Genomic DNA, 18,571 nt, shown 5'->3' on the forward strand with positions numbered 1-18,571 from the left:
TTGATCTTCACCTATAGAATAGGGGGACTTGAGTGTAATTTACACGTGACTTGAAACCTGTAGTTTCGACGGTGTATTTGTCTACAACAATATATTGAGGCTAGGATTAGCGTCCTTCATCACTGAGAGGGAGAGATTGTGATTTTTGTGTGTGTGGGGGGGGGGGGGGGGGGGGGGGGGGGGGGAGCTCATACGACCTGACGACTACGCACGTGCGCATGCACGAGAGAGAGAGAGAGAGAGAGAGAGAGAGAGAGAGAGAGAGAGAGAGAGAGAGAGAGAGAGAGAGAGAGAGAGAGAGAGAGAGAGAGAGAGAGAGAGAGAGAGAGAGAGAGAGAGAGAGAGAGAGAGAGAGAGAGAGAGAGAGAGAGGCTGCCAGAGGCGGCTTACCATACTAGTACACAAAATAGATGGATGACGAGAGCGGGTTTAGGAGTGGCTAAGCTTGTTTCATGCTTTTGTTGGATTCTGCTGGAGGCTGGTTGGGCTGCAAGTGTGTAGTGGGAGTCTAGGCTTCTGTGTACCTGCCTACAATGTCCTTCTGCCCCTGTCTTGCTTTGTTGGCCTTTAATGCGCTTTGTATCAAGCGCTATTGGCGTAATTATTTTCAAGCACTTTCTAGATGCCCTTACCATGAAAATTATCAAGCATTATGCACTTATTATCAAGCCCTAGAGCTGCCTCAAGCACCCTTTTGAGTTGGGTTTTGTCCAAATCGTGGGCTCGATTCTCACGTGCTTGTGTTTGATTGGCTATTACCCTTGCTCCCTTCCATTTGGGAGGGCTTCTCATAGCCTTGAACCCCAACGGGGGTATGTCCGATATGCAAGAGGACGGTGGAGGGGAGGGTGCAATAGTGAATGGCAAAGGGCTGTTAGGCACTGGCATGGGTCAAGTCAAACCTACTGTGATGGTTTAGATGTTGATTCAAGGCTATGCCCCCTGAGCTCAAAGGGTGGCATAGCCATGCAAGGTAGGCCAACTCTGAACGACTACATGATCGAGACGGTGCGTGCTAATGAGAATCAAGGTCCCATTCACGTGAATCCTAGTAGTTCAAACGCTTGGTCATGAGTGTCTTTTGTGGATGTTGTGAAAGGGGTTAATCATTCTGATACAGCAAGTGAGGACCTGGATAGGCAGAAGCAGGATTCCTTTGACAACCCATCTTGAAACAAATTGACAAAGAATATGACATTAGAGATCCTCTCGGCGCTGTCTACCTTAGAGATACTCGGGAAAAAGAGAGAGCTACTAGATTAGGAATTGAGGGAAGTCAAGAGGCAACTAAAACTAGGGCTTGTTGGTATGTCAAGAACTTTGAGTGAAGCAGATTCTACTGTAGTGTCAGAAGAGAATCACTTGGACAAAATGTATAATGACCTGTTGGATAATGACTCTATCACAATGAAAATTTTAGAGTGGGATATCAAGAAGCAGTTAGCTATGCAAGCAAAACTCACTTTAATCTTTGGATTTACTGGGAGGATCCCAAATCGACACGAATGGATCTACTAGTTGTAAGGCACACATGTTATTGACCAGGCATGAGAAATCGACCATGCAACTTACCTAGCCAAGGGTTTTTTCGAAATTAGATTCAAGGAAGCTATTACAGTTGCTAAGGTCCTATGTAAGGGTCCCCTAGTGCTCAACAGAGTTCAAGTTTGTGTATTTTCCTGGCACCCTTTGTTCGACTCACAAGAGTCTCTACAAGAAATTCACCCCGTAAGGGTGGAATTTATATGCCTTCCAAGTTGGCTATGGGACACTCTTAGAGATCTCGCGAATTCTCCTCGCACCCCTTTTTGTTCCAACCAAGAGAGGCCTTGGTAGAAGCTCCAACGGAGTTTGCATCGGATGGAATGTCTCCAATCCCACCCCAAAAAAATGGTTGTTGATGTGGGGGTTGGACTTAAGGTCATTCCGCTGCAGTTTGGGACTTACTTTGGGGTGTGTTTTGAATGCAACAAGTTTTGCCATTTTGCCAAAGATTTCCCGTTAAGACCTACAGTATAGGAGGGAGAGTAGAAGGGAGATGTTCAATCTACAGAAGGATAAAAAAATGTAATGCTCTAAGGCAAATGATAGCAAAATTGAAGAAACATCCCAACCCCTTATCTAGGCAGAGCCCGATACTACATTGCTATCTCAAGCCCATCAGGCGCCACTTATGGAAAAAAATAGTGTGTTTTAGGCTACAAACCTCCTCTCCTTACTGTGGCCTCAAAAGCGACAATTACGGTTCCAAAACAAAATACGACACCTAAGGCAAATAAAAGAGTAAAAGTGTTGGCAAGAGCATGGAGAAGGGACTTTGCTACCATAAGACAAGGGAAGGAAAAAAGCCATCACCATTCACCTCCTCATAGGGGGTATTCGTTATCCCCCTTGACAATGCTTTTGAGGCATTGCAAGACATGATACCCCCAAATATTCAGGAGTCTCCCTCGACGATAGGAGAAGCGAGAGACTCCGGTTGTCAGAGTGGTTCAGATTGTGAGGAATATGTCCCCCTTTCCTCATGAACCCTATTCTCCTAGTGATCTCTTGGAATGTGAAAGGTATAAAGACAAGAGAGAAACAGTAACAACTTTGGCACATAATGAAGAGGAGAAGAGGGGTATCGTGCTTGTATATCCAAGGGCGCCACCTTGATGTCTCTTCTCCAAGAAAGTATAAGTCTTTTGGGGAAATCTTGTTTTTCTATGATGACGCTAGAGACGGGTCCATTGAGGTCCTGGCAGGAGTTCATAGGGACCTTGAGCCAAAAGTTATCTTTTAGGATCCATCTAGGAGGGCATTGGGTGTGTCGATCAAGCTAAATAATTCTAAGATCACGATCATTGATGTGTATGCACCCAATGATTCCAAAAGTAGAAGAAATCTTTCAAATGACCTCTCTCAATTGTAAATTGAGGGGGAGGTTTTCTTAGTAGGGGACTTTAACACTAGTTTGGTACCTGGACACTGAAATGTGCTGTGGACATTATAATGTCCTAAAAAAAATCATAGATCATTTCTATGCTCAAAACAATGCTACATGGATTTTTTTGGGAAAGCTACCAATGGAAAAAACTTGAATATGCAAGAAAAAACCATTTTTTATTTATAATTTTTTTCCACAATTTAAATGGACACACCAGTGTCCCATGTTTTTTTGCCTGTTTTCGTTTTACCCACTTATAATGAATGATTTTTTGTATAGGTTAAATGAAATTTGTTTGTCACAATACTTTATGTGACACTCTATATAGTTACAAACATCACATATTCATATATTCATAGCCAACGGATTTTTTTAGATATGATTTATGCACCGCTTACTAGAATCCACACACAGTTTTGTAGACATGGTATTAAAGAACCTTTTTTTTAGTTAAATATTGATTCTCAATAAAACTTAGTAGTGTTTTTCTTATGTAGTATACCCATGGGGCAAGTCACACACTATGTAAGCCAATAGAAATTCATTATGATTTTGCCTTGGTATTTTCTACAAAATGATCCAACAAGTACCAAACTAATGTGAATGTGGTGTGCTCAAGAAAAGACCGGAACGGTCCTTCAAAAATTCTTTCAGGGTGAGCTTAGGAAATGGCTGGCTTTGGAGGAAAAATGGGCTCTTGTTGATGCCTGGAGAATTGGTCCTTGGTGATGTTGCAGGGTTCACCAATCATTGTCTTCAGTCAACTCAATCATCTTCTAGGCTTGACAAGCTATACTTTTTGCACAATGCCGACTAGATTCCATCATTGATTCATCTGCAACTTCTCATTCAAGAAAGATTATCGAATCACTTTCCCCTTCTTGGAATGTTGGATTTTATGGCAAAAGGAAAATCCCAACCATAAGGAAGCAAGAAACTGCTTATCACCAACAACCCAACCTTATTTAAGGACCTTCATTTCAAGGTGCTTGTGTTGCAAGCATCCATTGAGCTCAGTGAATGAGAGAGAGGACCCTTGGAAAACATTTTGCAAAAAGATTCAAACAACAATAAAGTGGGTTAGGCCAACACTGAAACAAAACAGAGCTCATGAGGTGTCAACCCTCACCTCTCGTTTCAAAGAGATCACTCAAAAGAAAGTGCAAGGCAGTGTTTTGGAACAGGAGCATGCAAAATGTCTCTCCCAACCAATGATTTAGAGGAGATAAACACACTCTGGATGCAAGCCAAAGAGACTCATGTCAAGAATGAGGAAGCCAACAAGAATGTACGGCTAAGATCTATCAAGGTGAAAAACAGACAAAACCCGTCACAACATTGCTAGACAACAAAGATGACAAGATCATCAACTCAGACCAGATGGCTCACATGATGCTTGACCATCTCAGTGAAATTATTGGAAATTAGGATTTGTCCTCACCCACAATCAAAGAGGCCAATACCACATTGTTTGGAGAAACACCGAGGTTGGTGGACAAAGACAAACAACCTATTTAGAGAGAGCATTTACCTTAGAAGAATGCTAGTTTGCGTTAAAGAAGATGGGCAAGGAAAAATCACCAGGTTGGGATAGGATCACTACAAATTTCTATCTTGAATTGTGGAAGGATATGGGGCCGTCCTTTTTTACCATGATTAATAAGGCATTCATCTATGGCAAGCTTGAGCCAAGTGTGAAGAAGGGACTAATCAAACCCACCCTTAAGCAGACTGCTTGTTCCCAACTTAAACACTAGAGACCAATCACCATGTTGACGGTGGGGTACAAGGTCTTGTAAAAAAATGATAGTGAAAAAATGTCTCCTATTTTGGTGGAAGTCATATCCACCCATCAACATGGATTTATTACGGGAAGATATATCTATGGAAATATTCTGGCAGTTATGGTTGGGATGGAATATGCCAAATTCTCTGGTGGGGTACAAGGTCTTGTAAAAAAATGATAGTGAAAGAATGTCTCCTATTTTGGTGGAAGTCATATCCACCCATCAACATGGATTTATTACGGGAAGATATATCTATGGAAATATTCTGGCAGTTATGGTTGGGATGGAATATGCCAAATTCTCTAAGCAAGAGTGTATATTGTTATATATAGATCAGGACAAGTCAATTTTGATTATGTTGGATAGACTAGAGCGATTATTAAGAGAGAAAACACTTTTAAACACTTTGGGAGTACCTGTGGGGGAGGGGACGACCTTCAAACAAGCTTTTGATTGGTTTTATGATAGGCTTAAGCAAATGATCAAAATATGGAAATTGATTCTGCTTCCGTTTCATTTTTTAGCAAGAATAATCAACACATTCCTAGTCCCATACATTACCTTTTCCTCTCCTTTCCTCCAGTTATCTCAGAGGAACTGGAAGGCATTCCTAAAGCCCATCAATGAGTTGTGGAGAATTAAAGTAATTGGAAGCAGGGCGTGACAATGGGGTAGGTGGGAGACCGTGGCCAAGCCAAAGAGTCAGGGAGGTTTGCGCATCCTTGACCCTACCATCCATAGCAAGGTGCAAAATTGTCTTGGACTCTAGTTGAATTTGATGAGAGCTAGGCTTGTATGGCTAGGGAAATGGTGATGAATGAAAATCTGAAGTCTAGAGGGGGAAAGTGGTTGAATTTTAATCTACATAACAAACTTTTGACCGCCAAAGGAGTACAGATAGAGCTGGGGGGTTTCAATGGTAAATTCATTGGCAAATGCTGGAAAGCCTACTCCACACTCATCTCGGATGAAGAGATTAGATATTGGAAAAACTCTGCTTTGCATTGCTCTCCTTGGGGCCCTATTTTACAAGGTCTTGGTCTTGATTGCCATTGGACCAAGATTGCAAGAAGACTCAATATTTAATCTCTTAATCTCGGATGAAGAGATAAGATATTGGAAAAACTCTGCTATGCATTGGTCTCCTTGGGGCCCTATTTTACAAGGTCTTGGCCTTGATTGCCATTGGACCAAGATTTCAAGAAGACTCAATAATAAAGGTTTCAAAACCCTGGCCTCTGTGTGGAATCATCATGAAGGAGGATGGCAACCTTTACAACAATTGAAGGAGGACAATAGCTTGTCCCTTCAAGAAGAGGTCCTTGTTGGTAGACTCCTAGATCTCCTTTCCCATTTTTCCCTCCCACCTTTCTCCACAACAGTCGAGTGAAAGGTTCGAAAGTGGCCAGGGGGAAATTCTTTTCTTTCGCCCTTGATAAAGAGCCTTTATGAGAAGCTAGCTTTCTTTGAGCACTGGGTTGGGCATCTGAACAGAACTTGGTCTAAAAAAGTGGACCAAGATCAAATGGAGTCAAGTGTTGAATAGATGTCTCTCTGATGTGAAGAGGGTCTAAAAAGTTTTCCTTTGCAAAATGCATTTTGGTATGGTTTTTTGCCGATTGGGGATAAGACCAAAGTGCGAGGTCTTGGAGATGGTAATTGCACTAGATGCAACCAACAAACTGAGACCATCTCTCATCTCATATGGGGATGTCTAGAAATCAAGTGCTTCATTGGGACAAACTACAGATGAGTGGTTTGCCAACTTGGCACCCCTTTAGATGTGACCTTTCACTGGGCTCTAAGCCTTTGGCCAATGATGATATGAGAGCGGAAATTTGTATAGTTAGAGCTACCACCCTAAAAGCCATACGGGTTTCTAGGAATGAAAAACTATTCCAGAAAGAGAATGGAGTGCTACATGCAGAGCTCATGCTGGAAACCTGCGGATGGCTTTTGTACTAGATGTCCATATACAACCCTTTGAGTAGTATGCAAAATAGAAGGGCATTGATTAGGATGGTTGGGGTGAGTACTTTCCACAGACATTGAAGGATGCAGCAAGGAAGTGGTACTATTATTATCCAGCTTACAAACTTTGGACATACAAAAAATTGATAAAGGCATTTTGCCTAGATTACACTGACAATAAGGGAGATGAAGATATACTCTATGAACTAGATAAGATCAAGCAAGGCAAGCTATCGGTCAGGAGATATGTGCCAGACAAATGAATGAGCCATCCTTAGAAAAAGGAATGCGTGCTTGGTTCTTAAGTGGGTTTAAAAGAAAGAAGCTAAGGGAACATGAGGTACCAACACCAACAAAAAAGTTTAATGATATGGTACAAAGATTATCCAGCCTACAAACTTTGGACATACAACAAACTGATAAAGGCATTTTACCCGGATTACACTGAGAAATAGGGAAGATGAAGATATACTCTATGAACTAGATAAGATCAAGTCAGACAACTGAATGAGCCATCCTTAGAAGAATGCGTGCTTGGTTCTTGAGTGGGTTTAAAAGAAAGAAGCTAAGGGAACATGAGGTACCAACACCAACAAAAAAGTTTAATGATATGCTACAAAGAGCTCTAAAGTTGGAGCAATAGGCCAAGTATGAGCGAGGCTACAAAGGAAGAAGAGACTCAAGTCACAATAAGTCATCGATGAGGAGTCAAGTTCCAACTCCAATTCAAGTTTGTGTGAGAGTGAATCAAAAGATCAAGCAAATACTAAGAAAAAGGGCTCCTAGACAAAGAAAATTGAAGCAATTTCAAAGCACATTTCAAAAATGTCAAAGATCAAACTGGTAAGAGGGAAAGCGACCCAGTGTGCAAAATGTCTGAGTCAAAAGAACATAGGCCTAACGAGTGTTTCTAGTGCACATACTACAAAGCATTCAGACACCTATGGAACATTTGTAATATTCGGATGCACTTTAAGAAGGGCAAGTGTTTCTATGATAGCACTAACAAACCTAAAAGTAGCAAATTAGGAGGGAATGCCAGGAGATAGGGAGAATGATGCCAGTACCAGCAATGGGCCAGAAAGAAACATGTATCAAAACAGTGCTAGTAGGGGGTGAGGTAGAGTTGATTTTGCAAAGAGAAATTTTAGCTACTACACGTGTAAAAAATATGGACACTTTGCATCCCAATCTCCTAGAAATATAAAAGCTAAGGTGCAAGGCATCCGAATCGTCCACAAATGGGAAACATAAAAAACCACAGGATACTCCAACCTTTGGCAATCGAGGTAATGAGGACCATAGCAAAGCTAAGTAATAGAGCACGTAGGTGTGCCAAATTTTCCAAAGGGGTTTATTAATAGGAATATTAAGAGATGCTGCTAACGGCTTTGAGGGAAAAGGGGGGGGGGATGTCATGGGGTGGGGGGGGGGGATGCGCTAGTTGCGTTGATGTGTGTGCGCCATCACAAAGCAGCAAATACATCACCAATGATAAGTTTTGTTGATGAAATGCTTGCTACCTCTCAGAGAATCTAGGGAGCGATTGTGTTGCGTGACTTCTAAGGTTCAACATTCATTCCTTGAATCTATTGCACGATCTCATGAGGACCCATCAGAAGGAGCAGCGCTGCAGCAGAGGCAACAAAATGTCAACCACCATGAATGAAGAGGCGCAGAAAAAGAACAAGGATTGCATTTATTTCTTGGATTCTATCGCAGCCTTCTCGTGCATCATCTTTTTCAGCTTGTAAGTTATGATGCTACCCCGCTCCCCCTCTTCTTCTCTTCCTTATTTTATGTTTTCATTGAGAACAGAGCAAATGGGCTTGATGTGGAGGAAAGCCTCGTCGATCTGGGAAAGTGAGAGCACAGAAAGGCCGAGTATAAGGCTCTCTCTCTCTCTCTCTCTCTCACACACACACACACACACACACACACACACACACACACACACACACACACACACACACACACACACACACACACACAACGAGCACATGCGGGTAGCAGCTCAATGCTTGTGTTTCTCGTGTTGTATTCTTTCTCAATGATCTCCTTTTTTGTTTGTTTTTGCAACGATCAATTCATGGGTAGCGAGGTAGATTTCTACATTAAAGGGAATCTATGGAGATGCTACTTTTGGCTCTGAGGGGAAAAATAGGGTGATGGCATGTAGACTCTCGTGGAGGAGAGACATAGACTTAGAGAGAGTGGTGTATGTGTGTCATAACGATGAGGGAGACAAATATAGATTTTTTTGTCTGAGCCTTGTTGTGTGTGGGGCATATGCTTGCATTCGCAAGAGGAAGTGGCAGATGGGGATGAAGTGGTGGGATGTGGGGAGGCAGATCAACACGTTCTGCACGGCAAGTGGGGGATGGGGATGAAGTGGTGCCATTGTGCAACTCATAGAAGGTCAAGGGGATGAGCTGTTGTGATGGGGGGAGGCATCGTCCTATAGAGTGACACATACAGACTAGGGTTGCAAGGTGGAGGGATACACATGGCGATGGCAACAAGCACATTTTTTTGCTTTGGAACTACAAGATTCACTGTGAGGGAAAAGGTGGTGAGAGACAGGGAGATATGATGTGTGAGGGCAAAGAGGGAGGGAGGGAGCCATCTCGGAGCATGAGCTCTTTGCAAAGCCAACGATAGGGATGAACGGTAGCTGTGCAAACGGGATGATGGCTACATCAAACATGTTTTGCTTCCAAAATTCCCAGATCCCCAAGATTCCTAAGAAATCTGGAGGACAAAATAATGGGTTTCAAACAATTTTGATCAAGCAGGTTAGAATATGAGGGTTCGTCAGTGTGCAAAGGTGAAAGTATGGGTTCATTTATGGTCGTGGGGTGGCTCCCCCATAAACTGATGTATCTGTGATCCGTTGAAATGGCCATGGTTCATCATGAGCATGGCAAGAATATGTAATTTTTTGGATTTATCGAGCAGGAATAAGTAATTTTTTGGATTTATCAATATAATCCACTTACCATTGTGAGTTTTGCAAAGAATATGAGGGATCTATTGACTTTCAGGGGGAGTGGTAGAACATCCAAGTGATACTTGTTTTACTCTTTATTCTAAATCTTGAATAGCTCTTTTAAACCTCCTCGATTACAATTCAAGATAGTAGCTTTTGCTGATATATCAAAAGTTCCCCTTGATCTCGTTTGCCATTGCATCTCGGTTGAATTGTAGCATTGAAAAAACAAGATTAATATCACTCTCAAAAAATGACTCGTTCCATCCGTCAACATGGTTTTGCATTTGTGGGACCCTTTGGGGTGGACCGCAACCCACAAGCAAAGATTTCAATGGGTTTTGGATAAAGGGCTGCGAGGCTATGGAGGGTGCCAACAAAGATCCATGGCAGTTGTTGGAGGAGAGTGCAAAGAAGGAACGAGAGAGAGAGAGAGAGAGAGAGAGAGAGAGAGAGAGAGAGAGAGAGAGAGAGTAGCTCGACACAATAGAAAAAAGCAACGCTTCTATTAATTTTGATTTGGAAAGCCTTTTACATTTGCAAACTCTACTCATAACTGGAGGTATGTCTGCATAACTGGAGGTATGTCTGCATGCTATAAGGGAGTGTTCCCACAGACGATACTTTGACTAAACCAGGGCTTGGAAACCCAACAGCCTTACCTACTAGAGTGAAGGTTCTAGCCAGAAATATAGATCCTGATAGATGCTCGCAATGCAGAAAGGCTAGTGAGAACGTCCCTCACTTATTCAAGCGGTGTCTGGTGATCTGTGGACTGGTAGGGACGATTTGCAAATGGGTTCATGAGACCTAGAAGATAGGCTTCTTCAAGAACGATCTCCTCATGGGTGGGACAACGTTCAAGACCCAAGCGCTACTTATCGGTACACAAATTGACAAATGTATAGCACTTAGATTCAAACTCAAGCAGTAGCGTCCACTTCAATACTTTGCGTTAACCATCTCACCTAGCTGACCCTCGTCTATAAGTGGGAGGAGAGTGAATGGATCGACGGCAGGGGCGCTTTATCGATTACGCATGTAATTCGGGCCATCGGATCTCCGCAATAGGGGGCAGGTTTTTATTCACGTAGGGGTGCCTATTGTGTGTTGACGCGCGTCAACTCAGATGGACTGTGGGGGGGAAGGTCGCAAGTTCAACGGGCTGTCGTGCGTGGGGAACCCTAATTTTTTTTTCCCTTTGGAATAGATCAACAGCCGATTAATTTTGATTAATTTTCAACCGTTGATCCCTTGACTCGTCCCGTGGCCGACTTCCTTGTGAATAGACCAATCCTTCCAATATTAAAAAAAATAATGCCACAATTCCTCTCCCCTCTTCCAGCTGTGCAGTGTGGCTCCCGGTGCGGAGGATGAGCTACCTAAATGTTGACGATGTGTGCGTTTTAGAATCTCCCTAGATTCTAAAACTTGAACTGCATCCTTGCCATGGCTTCGTGGCCTCCGTCGTCCCTGCCTGCGTCCTCGTCTCTACCCTGCCAGCCGTCCTCTCTCGCCTGCGACTCTGACCTGCCATCGCGGGCAAGGTCTGATGGACAGAATCTTCCCGTTTTCTCGACTAAGACCTGCTAAAACTCTTCTTATATGTAATTATGAAGATGCAAGGATCGAGAAGGGTAGCTGGCTATGGCAGTAGGAGAGTCTACGCGCGATGATGTCTAGGGCTGAGAGGTGACTCGACATCGCGCAGGACACAAGCACCCGAGAGATCTACAGGGTCTGCCTGCTGCACACCACGGAAAGGTAGCATCGAATGATACAAAGAGACACAGAGCCAGAGAACTACCTACAAGCTGCAGCGCTGAAAGAGAGAGAGAGAGAGAGAGAGAGAGAGAGAGAGAAGGGGCACGAACCTGGTCGTGGTAGGCTAGTTAGCTCAAGAGAGAGGAAGTTAGGAATGCGGGAGAAATCCTAAAGGGCACGAACATGGTCGTGCTAGCTGGAAGAACTCCTTTAATCGAGCACATTGCTCTGGCAGAAAGTGTGACATCCCAATATAGTAATCTCCTCAATATAGCCTATCCCCAATTCCCAATTCTATATAACTGCAAGAAAGAGAGCATTGAATCAAACAACTGATCCGGCATGATTATGTAAGATTGTAGCCAGCAATCTTGCATCTGCACGCCACATTTTGTTACGACGTGCATGAGTGGGGAAGTCATCCATCATTCAGAATGTTGGTGGTTGATGTTGTGCAGACCTGAATGAGTAGGGGAGGAGGTCACGAGGTTGGAGGAGGAGGTGGGTTGAGAGAGAGAGAGAGAGAGAGAGAGAGAGAGAGAATTTTTGCCTATGCAATGCGCTTGATTATAAAGAAAATTTCCCTAGATGCTTTCCCTTCCACCACGAGAAGCGATTAAGGATGTTGGATTGCATTTGTGTGTATTGGTAGACATACTACTCACCTACTTGCTTTACTACTGGTAGCTTTTCGAGTTTATTAGAGAATCTGATGAGATCCCTTTCCTAGCCGCCACTACATGTGAACCAAAATCCTCAACAAAATCGCCAACAAATTCTAATTGACTTTCGGTTTGAGGGCATCTCCATTAGATACCCACTAATTTCAAAAATCGTGACGACATACTCGCACCGATAGAGTATAAGGGCATGGTCACGCGAGGCATAGTTTTTCGTAAGCTTCGACCAGTGCTGACCATGACAGGTACGGATCCACAGAGGTTGACAGGAAGCAGTGGGTAGAGAGAGAGAGAGGTTGATGGGCAGCAGTAGGAGAGAGAACCGGAGCAGTGACTGGCAAAGAATCGGGATAGTTTTGAAACTATGCCTTTTTGGGCATAGTTACAAAAGTGAGCCGGTGAAAACCTGCAAAAGGCTGCTTCGTCATAGAGTTGGTCGAGATGTGTTCCTCAAAACTAAGCCTCGTGTGACCATAGCCTAAAGGACTTCTTTGAGCTAGCGAGTCTAGCATGACCAGTTCGTGCCCTTTCTCCCACATTGAACATATTAAAAAAAAGTACATTATTGCTCTTGCACTTTCAATCACCATGTGTGATACCAGTTGCTCCTCGGTCTCAAACCTACATGCATGCCACCTACTCCCCCTCCCCTCGCCGGTGCGCGCCGCGCGGGGGGGGGGGGGGGGGGGGGGGGGGGCACTTTTCTTTTGCAATCTTTGAAGATCGTGCAATGCCAATTGGTCCTCCATCTACAATCCTCCGTGTTCACCACCTGCCTTGCACTCCTCACATTGAAACCTTATAAGATGCCTTCCCTTGTTGTCGTGACCTCCCTCCCTAGCTTGCTTCCATGTGCACACAAATCGTTCCTCCATCTACAATCCTCCATGTTCACCACCTGCCTTGCACTCCTCGCATTGAAACCTTATAAGATGGCTTCCCTTGTTGTCGCGACCTCCCTCCCTAGCTCGCTTCCACATGCACACAAATTGTTCCTTTTCCCCTTTTTCTTTGTACACACCCCCTCTTTTTCACGTTCATTTGATCTCAATGTACTTGCTTAATGCACCTCGCTAGTGAATTTGATACCCTTCACGATACCCTTTCCCAAAGGGTACTTAAATCCTAGTACCCACCTTGATAATACATAATCTTCCCTTCCCTTTTCTTTTTTAAAAAAAGCTCAATTGATCTTGAATTGTATTAATCAAAGAAGGTTACAAACACCCCCAGCATATCCTTTGCATATGGTTCTACAATAAAAAAACATCAAAGGGGTAGCATCTCCCCGACTGCTTTTTCTTGTGTAGCTTGCAATTCTTATTCCAATGAAAAGGTAGGTCTAATAAATCTATTCTACAGGCTCTACTACTTTTGTTTTTCATTACATAGAATCTCCTCAAGATCTTTTAGCATCTCCAATTAGCATGTCCATGCACATCACCATTTAAAATCAACCTTAATGAGTAGCATTTGAATTCATCATGTACATACTATGAAACTCAACCTAAACCACTAGGCTACTCGCCTTGGCTGCCATTGGGGCTCCCTTAAGCACTTAAAAAAAAAAACCCAATCCTCCCCGCCCCCCGCCGCCCCCCCCCCCCAAAAACCTCCCCTACCCCTACCCCCCCTTTCCCCTTTCGCTTTTTTTTCCCACCCTTCTCTTTTCCTTCCCCCCCCCCCCCCCCCCCCCACCAACAAAAAAAAAACTAATTAATTAATGGTTTGTGAAAAAGTCGTTTTGGTTGCCTACTTCCTTCTACAAAGGGGTTGCCCCCACCACGTTTTCAAAACTAAATTTGTGTTTAGAGGCTCATACTTCTTTTGAAAGAGTAACTCATTTCTGGAGGAGACTAATCTTCCCTTCCCTTTTCAACCTCAAAGGGGGATTCCAACTAATGCAACCTCCCCTTAATTGCGTAAGCACATAATTGGAGGGCCCTAAGATTCTTATTAAAAGGGTAATTGAGGAGAAGGGGAGGGGACCGATGGAGGAGGACAATATAAAAGAGGGCTTGGATGAAGTCCTCGTGAGGTGGAGGAATTTGTTCCCCTTTCTCAGTAATGGAGAAAGTTCACTCTCCAATCATGGTATGTGAAGGGGATTAAAACCCAAAAGAAGAGCTCACTATTCTTGGAAGAAGTAAAAAAAGGCAAGGATATCAACTTTTGGGCAGCCCAAGAGCATCATCTTGATGCCTCAAGTAAAAGAAAGCAAGTAGTAAGAAATAAGCTTGTCTTCTACGGAGAGGGTGCTAATGGGTATACTGGGGTCCTCTTTGTGGTGGACAGGGATTTAGAGCCAAAAGAGGTCCTCAATCATCCTTGAGGGAGATCTCTTGGAGTCAAGATTAAGTGGGCACCTCAACATATGACCATCTTCAACATCTATGGACCTTGCTCGATGAAGGAAAGGGCCAGACTATGGGAGCACCTTAAAGATATTAATGTGGAAGGGGAACGTCTATTGGTGGGCAACTTTAATATGGTGGAGAAAAGAAAGGATAGAACTGGATCCTCAAACATGCTAGCCGAATCTGAAAGAACTAGATGGTTGAGCCTTTGTGGGAAATGGGCGTTAAACAGACTTATGGAAAGTGGGCCCTTGGAATAGTACGCCAAGGTTTACGTACACAAGCCTACAGCATGCCCGATACGGCCTCTCAACTTGATCGGTGCTATTGCTCTCACCAAGCCGACTGGCTGCCCTCATGGTTGGAAATGAAGGTGGTAACTTCTCAATGTCTTTTGGATCACTTGCCTCTTTGCATGAAATTTAAACAAAAAAAAGGGAAGGACCCTGTCCCCAAGGGTCTAAGGAGCTTCTTACGACACAAGCTCACCTCTTTAAAGACCCTCTTTTCAAAAGCCTCCCCTTGAAAGCCATGGGAAATCTTCGTAAGGATGTGGGTTTCGAAAAACCCCAGGACCTGGGATATATTCACCAAGAATATTAAAAAATTAATCAAAATTGCACACCCTAAAAGGAAGAAAGACCATAAGGAGTGCTTGAAGCAGCTCACTTCACGATAACAAGTAAAAGAACTTACAAGGCTTGCCTCTGAAGCAGAGCATCAAAAGTGGCTTCAACCTAAGGGTGAATTGCCAGAACAGCTATTTGAGGAGGTGAGGAAGGCCATAATTTTATCTAGAGAAACTTTCCTCCCGATGGAGGAGGGTAATCAAGCTCACTTCTTCAGGGCCCTCAAAGTCAAGAGAGATCAAGGCCTTGTCCACTTGCTCATTGATGGGGAAGGAATTGATATCAATGACCCATATAAAATGGCACATTTAATGCTTGATCACCTACAACCAAATCATAGGCCAACCTGAATCCCTCTCCCCGGAGGTGGATGAAGCCAAAGCTACTCTTCTTGGTAGTGTTAAAAAAATAGTTTTCCTCTCTGACGCCAACCATTTAGAGAGGGAGTTCATCGAGGAGGAATGATCTCATGCATTGCAAGATCTTGGTAAAGAGAAGGCCCTGGAAACTGCTTGGTTCTCTGACATCATACAAAAAAAGCAAGGAAGTGTTTGTCGCCACAAGGAAACTCATGAACTCTAATGAGTGGATTAGGGCTTTTGTTGCTGCAATGACTGGTCCTTGCTAAAGTAGAGGTCTCTTACTAGGGCCATAGGGTGGCTCCCGTGTTAGCCAATATACCTATGGTTATTATGGAGATATCATGGCTCTGCTTGAGCATCACTTGAATTTGTAAATTTTTGGTTAAACTAATATAATTCACTGACAATTGCGCGTTTTGCCAAAAAAAAAAAAAAAAAAAAAGAGGGGGAAATAGAAAAGTGTGTCACCACTTTTCCCACCCCTTGTATACCAAAAGCACGTCAAGTAGACTAACTCAACCAAAACACAGTCTAAGATTTATTTAAAACTGAATGACAAAAGGTTAAAAACCTTAGTAGAAAGTAGAAGATATCCTATTGAAAATGATTTGATTTCAGGGTGTGGAAAGTCAAGTGTGTGAAGGAGATAAAATTAGGAGTCTCATTTGCCTATGGCAGAGAAATCTCTCTCTCTCTCTCTCTCTCTCTCACACACACACACACACACACACACACACACTAGGTGTTGAGTGTAATGTTCTTAGCCATTCTCTAAACAACTCATCTAACAAATTTATTTATTTTTTCAAAAGTAGAGCGGTAGGAAAGATATTATAAAACAAGGGCGTCCAATAAAATCATGTCCATAATATAATAAGAGAGATATATTATAAAAGAGCACCCATGGAAAACCTCTCTATCTCTCTACACATAAATGGGAAAAAAATGATAGTTTTGGTAAGGTCATTTTCATCTTGGTAATATTAAAGTTGAGTTTGGAGAAAAATATGTGAACATTGAAGCAAAGTAAGTACCTTGAATGTAATAGGGCTTTGACAAGGGCCTTTGAATGAGTGAGGAAAAAGTAAAAAACGCTTCCCTTCTGGGATGTGTAGTAGTATTGCATGGGATACGTTTGAAGCACAAGCTGCAGCCCATGTTGCATTGAAGGCCTATCGACAACGTGACACACCCAAGTTGAATTAGTATTCAAAGAAATTGAGGCAATGAGCATAGCTATCACTAGCTTGCTTTGACACTATAGACACTATACTTTGGATTATTATGTCATTTGTAATTGAAGATTTCTTCGAGTGACAAAAGATACTTTAGGTTATTTTGGTAGTGTGCTCCTCCCAATTCATTTCTAATTGAAGAATTTTTTTTTTTTTTGAGAGTGAATGACAAAAGGTTAGAAAGCTTGGTAGAAAATCTTAGATTTAGTATGAAAAATAAATGGAGGGTATGAAAGGTGAAAAGTTGTTCAAGATGTCTGTAGAAAGTCAAGTGTGTGGAGGAGATGAAATGAAGAGTCTCATTTGCCTAATTAAAAGAACCCTATCAAACAATTATTTTCTCTCTCACACGCATGCGCCCGTGCGCACACACGCACACACACAGAGTCCCATTCTTTAGGTGTTGCGTGTAACATCCGCACCCATTCTCAAAGGAGTCATTTAACAAATTAATTCATTTTTCCAAAAGTAGAGCCATTAGGAAATATATATCAGAGCTATTAGGTTTATTAAGAGTCATCATATTGCTCTCATGAGCTTTTTATTGTTATTTTGTTCATTTTCTTGTGATTTATTTTTGTAGAATCTAATCTTGAAAGGCTACCTTGTTGAATCGGTCAAGCTTAGCACATTTTAGAGACTTATGATGGATGTCTTAATAAACCTCTGCTCCTCAAATTTCTTGCAAAATTTTATGTAAATCTCTTTGAAGGAAACGAGCATAAAGACAAAATAAGTTACCGGTGTGTCATCTTCAATTCCATCTGCTTTTGCTCCAAAATCCATAACATCAAATATTTTGATATGTTCTTCAGTTGTATAGTTAGAGCTATTGCTGAAAGTTAAGGATTCTAAAAGCTTTGCATTGAGAAATAATATTGGATGATGTAGTGTGGCTTGACGATGGTACGCACCACCAAGAGAGATGATGCTTAATAAAACCTTAAGAGCTATATGGGAAACAAACCATGAAACCGAGATGAAGTCCATGGCCTTAATCTTAGGAATAACTCTCATAGAAGATCGGCATTAGAGGATCCTAAGTGCCATAAATCAAGTTAAGTTTCATGAAAATTAGGAAGGGACTCATAGCAATGTCATGATGATCGCTTGAATAGAACTAAAGTAGACTGTCTTTATTTCATAGGAATATCATGATACCTTTGTAGCAAGGGAGTTCATAGAGTTTAATAGAATGTAACTTTCTCATGCACTTTCAAATTATTTCTAACTTTGTGATTTAGACAGAAACACTTAACAATAATCACCTTACCTTTTCTACTTACCACGAGATTGGTAATTGGACACTTTTGTCGTGTTAATTAGCATAATGATTTTTGAAGTCTTTGATATCCATAAATATAGTTGATTTATACGTAAACAATAGTCGACATTTTCATGGGCTATGCATTCTAGCTTAGCTATATTCTTCAAAAGTATATCTAGCCTAAACTATGTTACGGATGCCCAATCCCAGAAGTATGGAAGAATTTGATTTCATTACATTTGACCAACAATAAAGCAAGCAAGGAAGTTGTAGTTGCAAGCAATGCTCAACACTAAAAGAAATTGGACATCTTAGTGATTGCTTATGTTTTGAAGATTAGGAACATATGTGAGTTCCTTGAATGACAAGATGGAAGCATGCTTGCATGGTCTAGGGGTGTTGTTTTATACACTTTGCATCCCAATTAATACTACTTCAAGAATTATCTTAGCATTAGAAGGCACCTGTTTCGGATGCAAACACCCAAATGAGATCCTCATGCACCTCTTCTAGGGCTGTCCGATAATTAAAGTCTTCACGGGGAATGGTATTTACGTGGGTCTACACCATTTGGATACTCCCTTCTTTAGACGTGACCTAG

The 18,571-nt window shown here is 42.3% G+C and overlaps 1 protein-coding gene across 4 annotated transcripts in view; it reads right to left on the reverse strand.

Moving 5' to 3' along the window:
• Positions 1 to 17,805, reverse strand: part of LOC147417560 (putative polygalacturonase At1g80170) — a 31,672-nt gene extending 13,867 nt beyond the window's left edge. The window contains exons 1-2 of one of the 4 annotated variants that reach the window (XM_086506570.1): positions 17,445 to 17,805; positions 16,503 to 16,640 (exon numbers count right to left, since the gene is read on the reverse strand). In XM_086506570.1, coding sequence (XP_086362696.1) covers positions 16,503 to 16,640; positions 17,445 to 17,720 — 414 coding nt within the window. In that variant the 5' untranslated portion in view covers positions 17,721 to 17,805. The remainder of the gene's footprint in view (positions 1 to 16,502; positions 16,641 to 17,444) is intronic. The other 3 variants (XM_086506568.1, XM_086506569.1, XM_086506571.1) reach the window with 3 other exon arrangements.
• Between the last annotated feature and the right edge of the window lie 766 nt (positions 17,806 to 18,571).

Source organism: Adiantum capillus-veneris, chromosome 30, assembly GCF_014529385.1.
Source record: "Adiantum capillus-veneris isolate H3 chromosome 30, ASM1452938v2, whole genome shotgun sequence".
NCBI lineage: Eukaryota > Viridiplantae > Streptophyta > Polypodiopsida > Polypodiales > Pteridaceae > Adiantum > Adiantum capillus-veneris.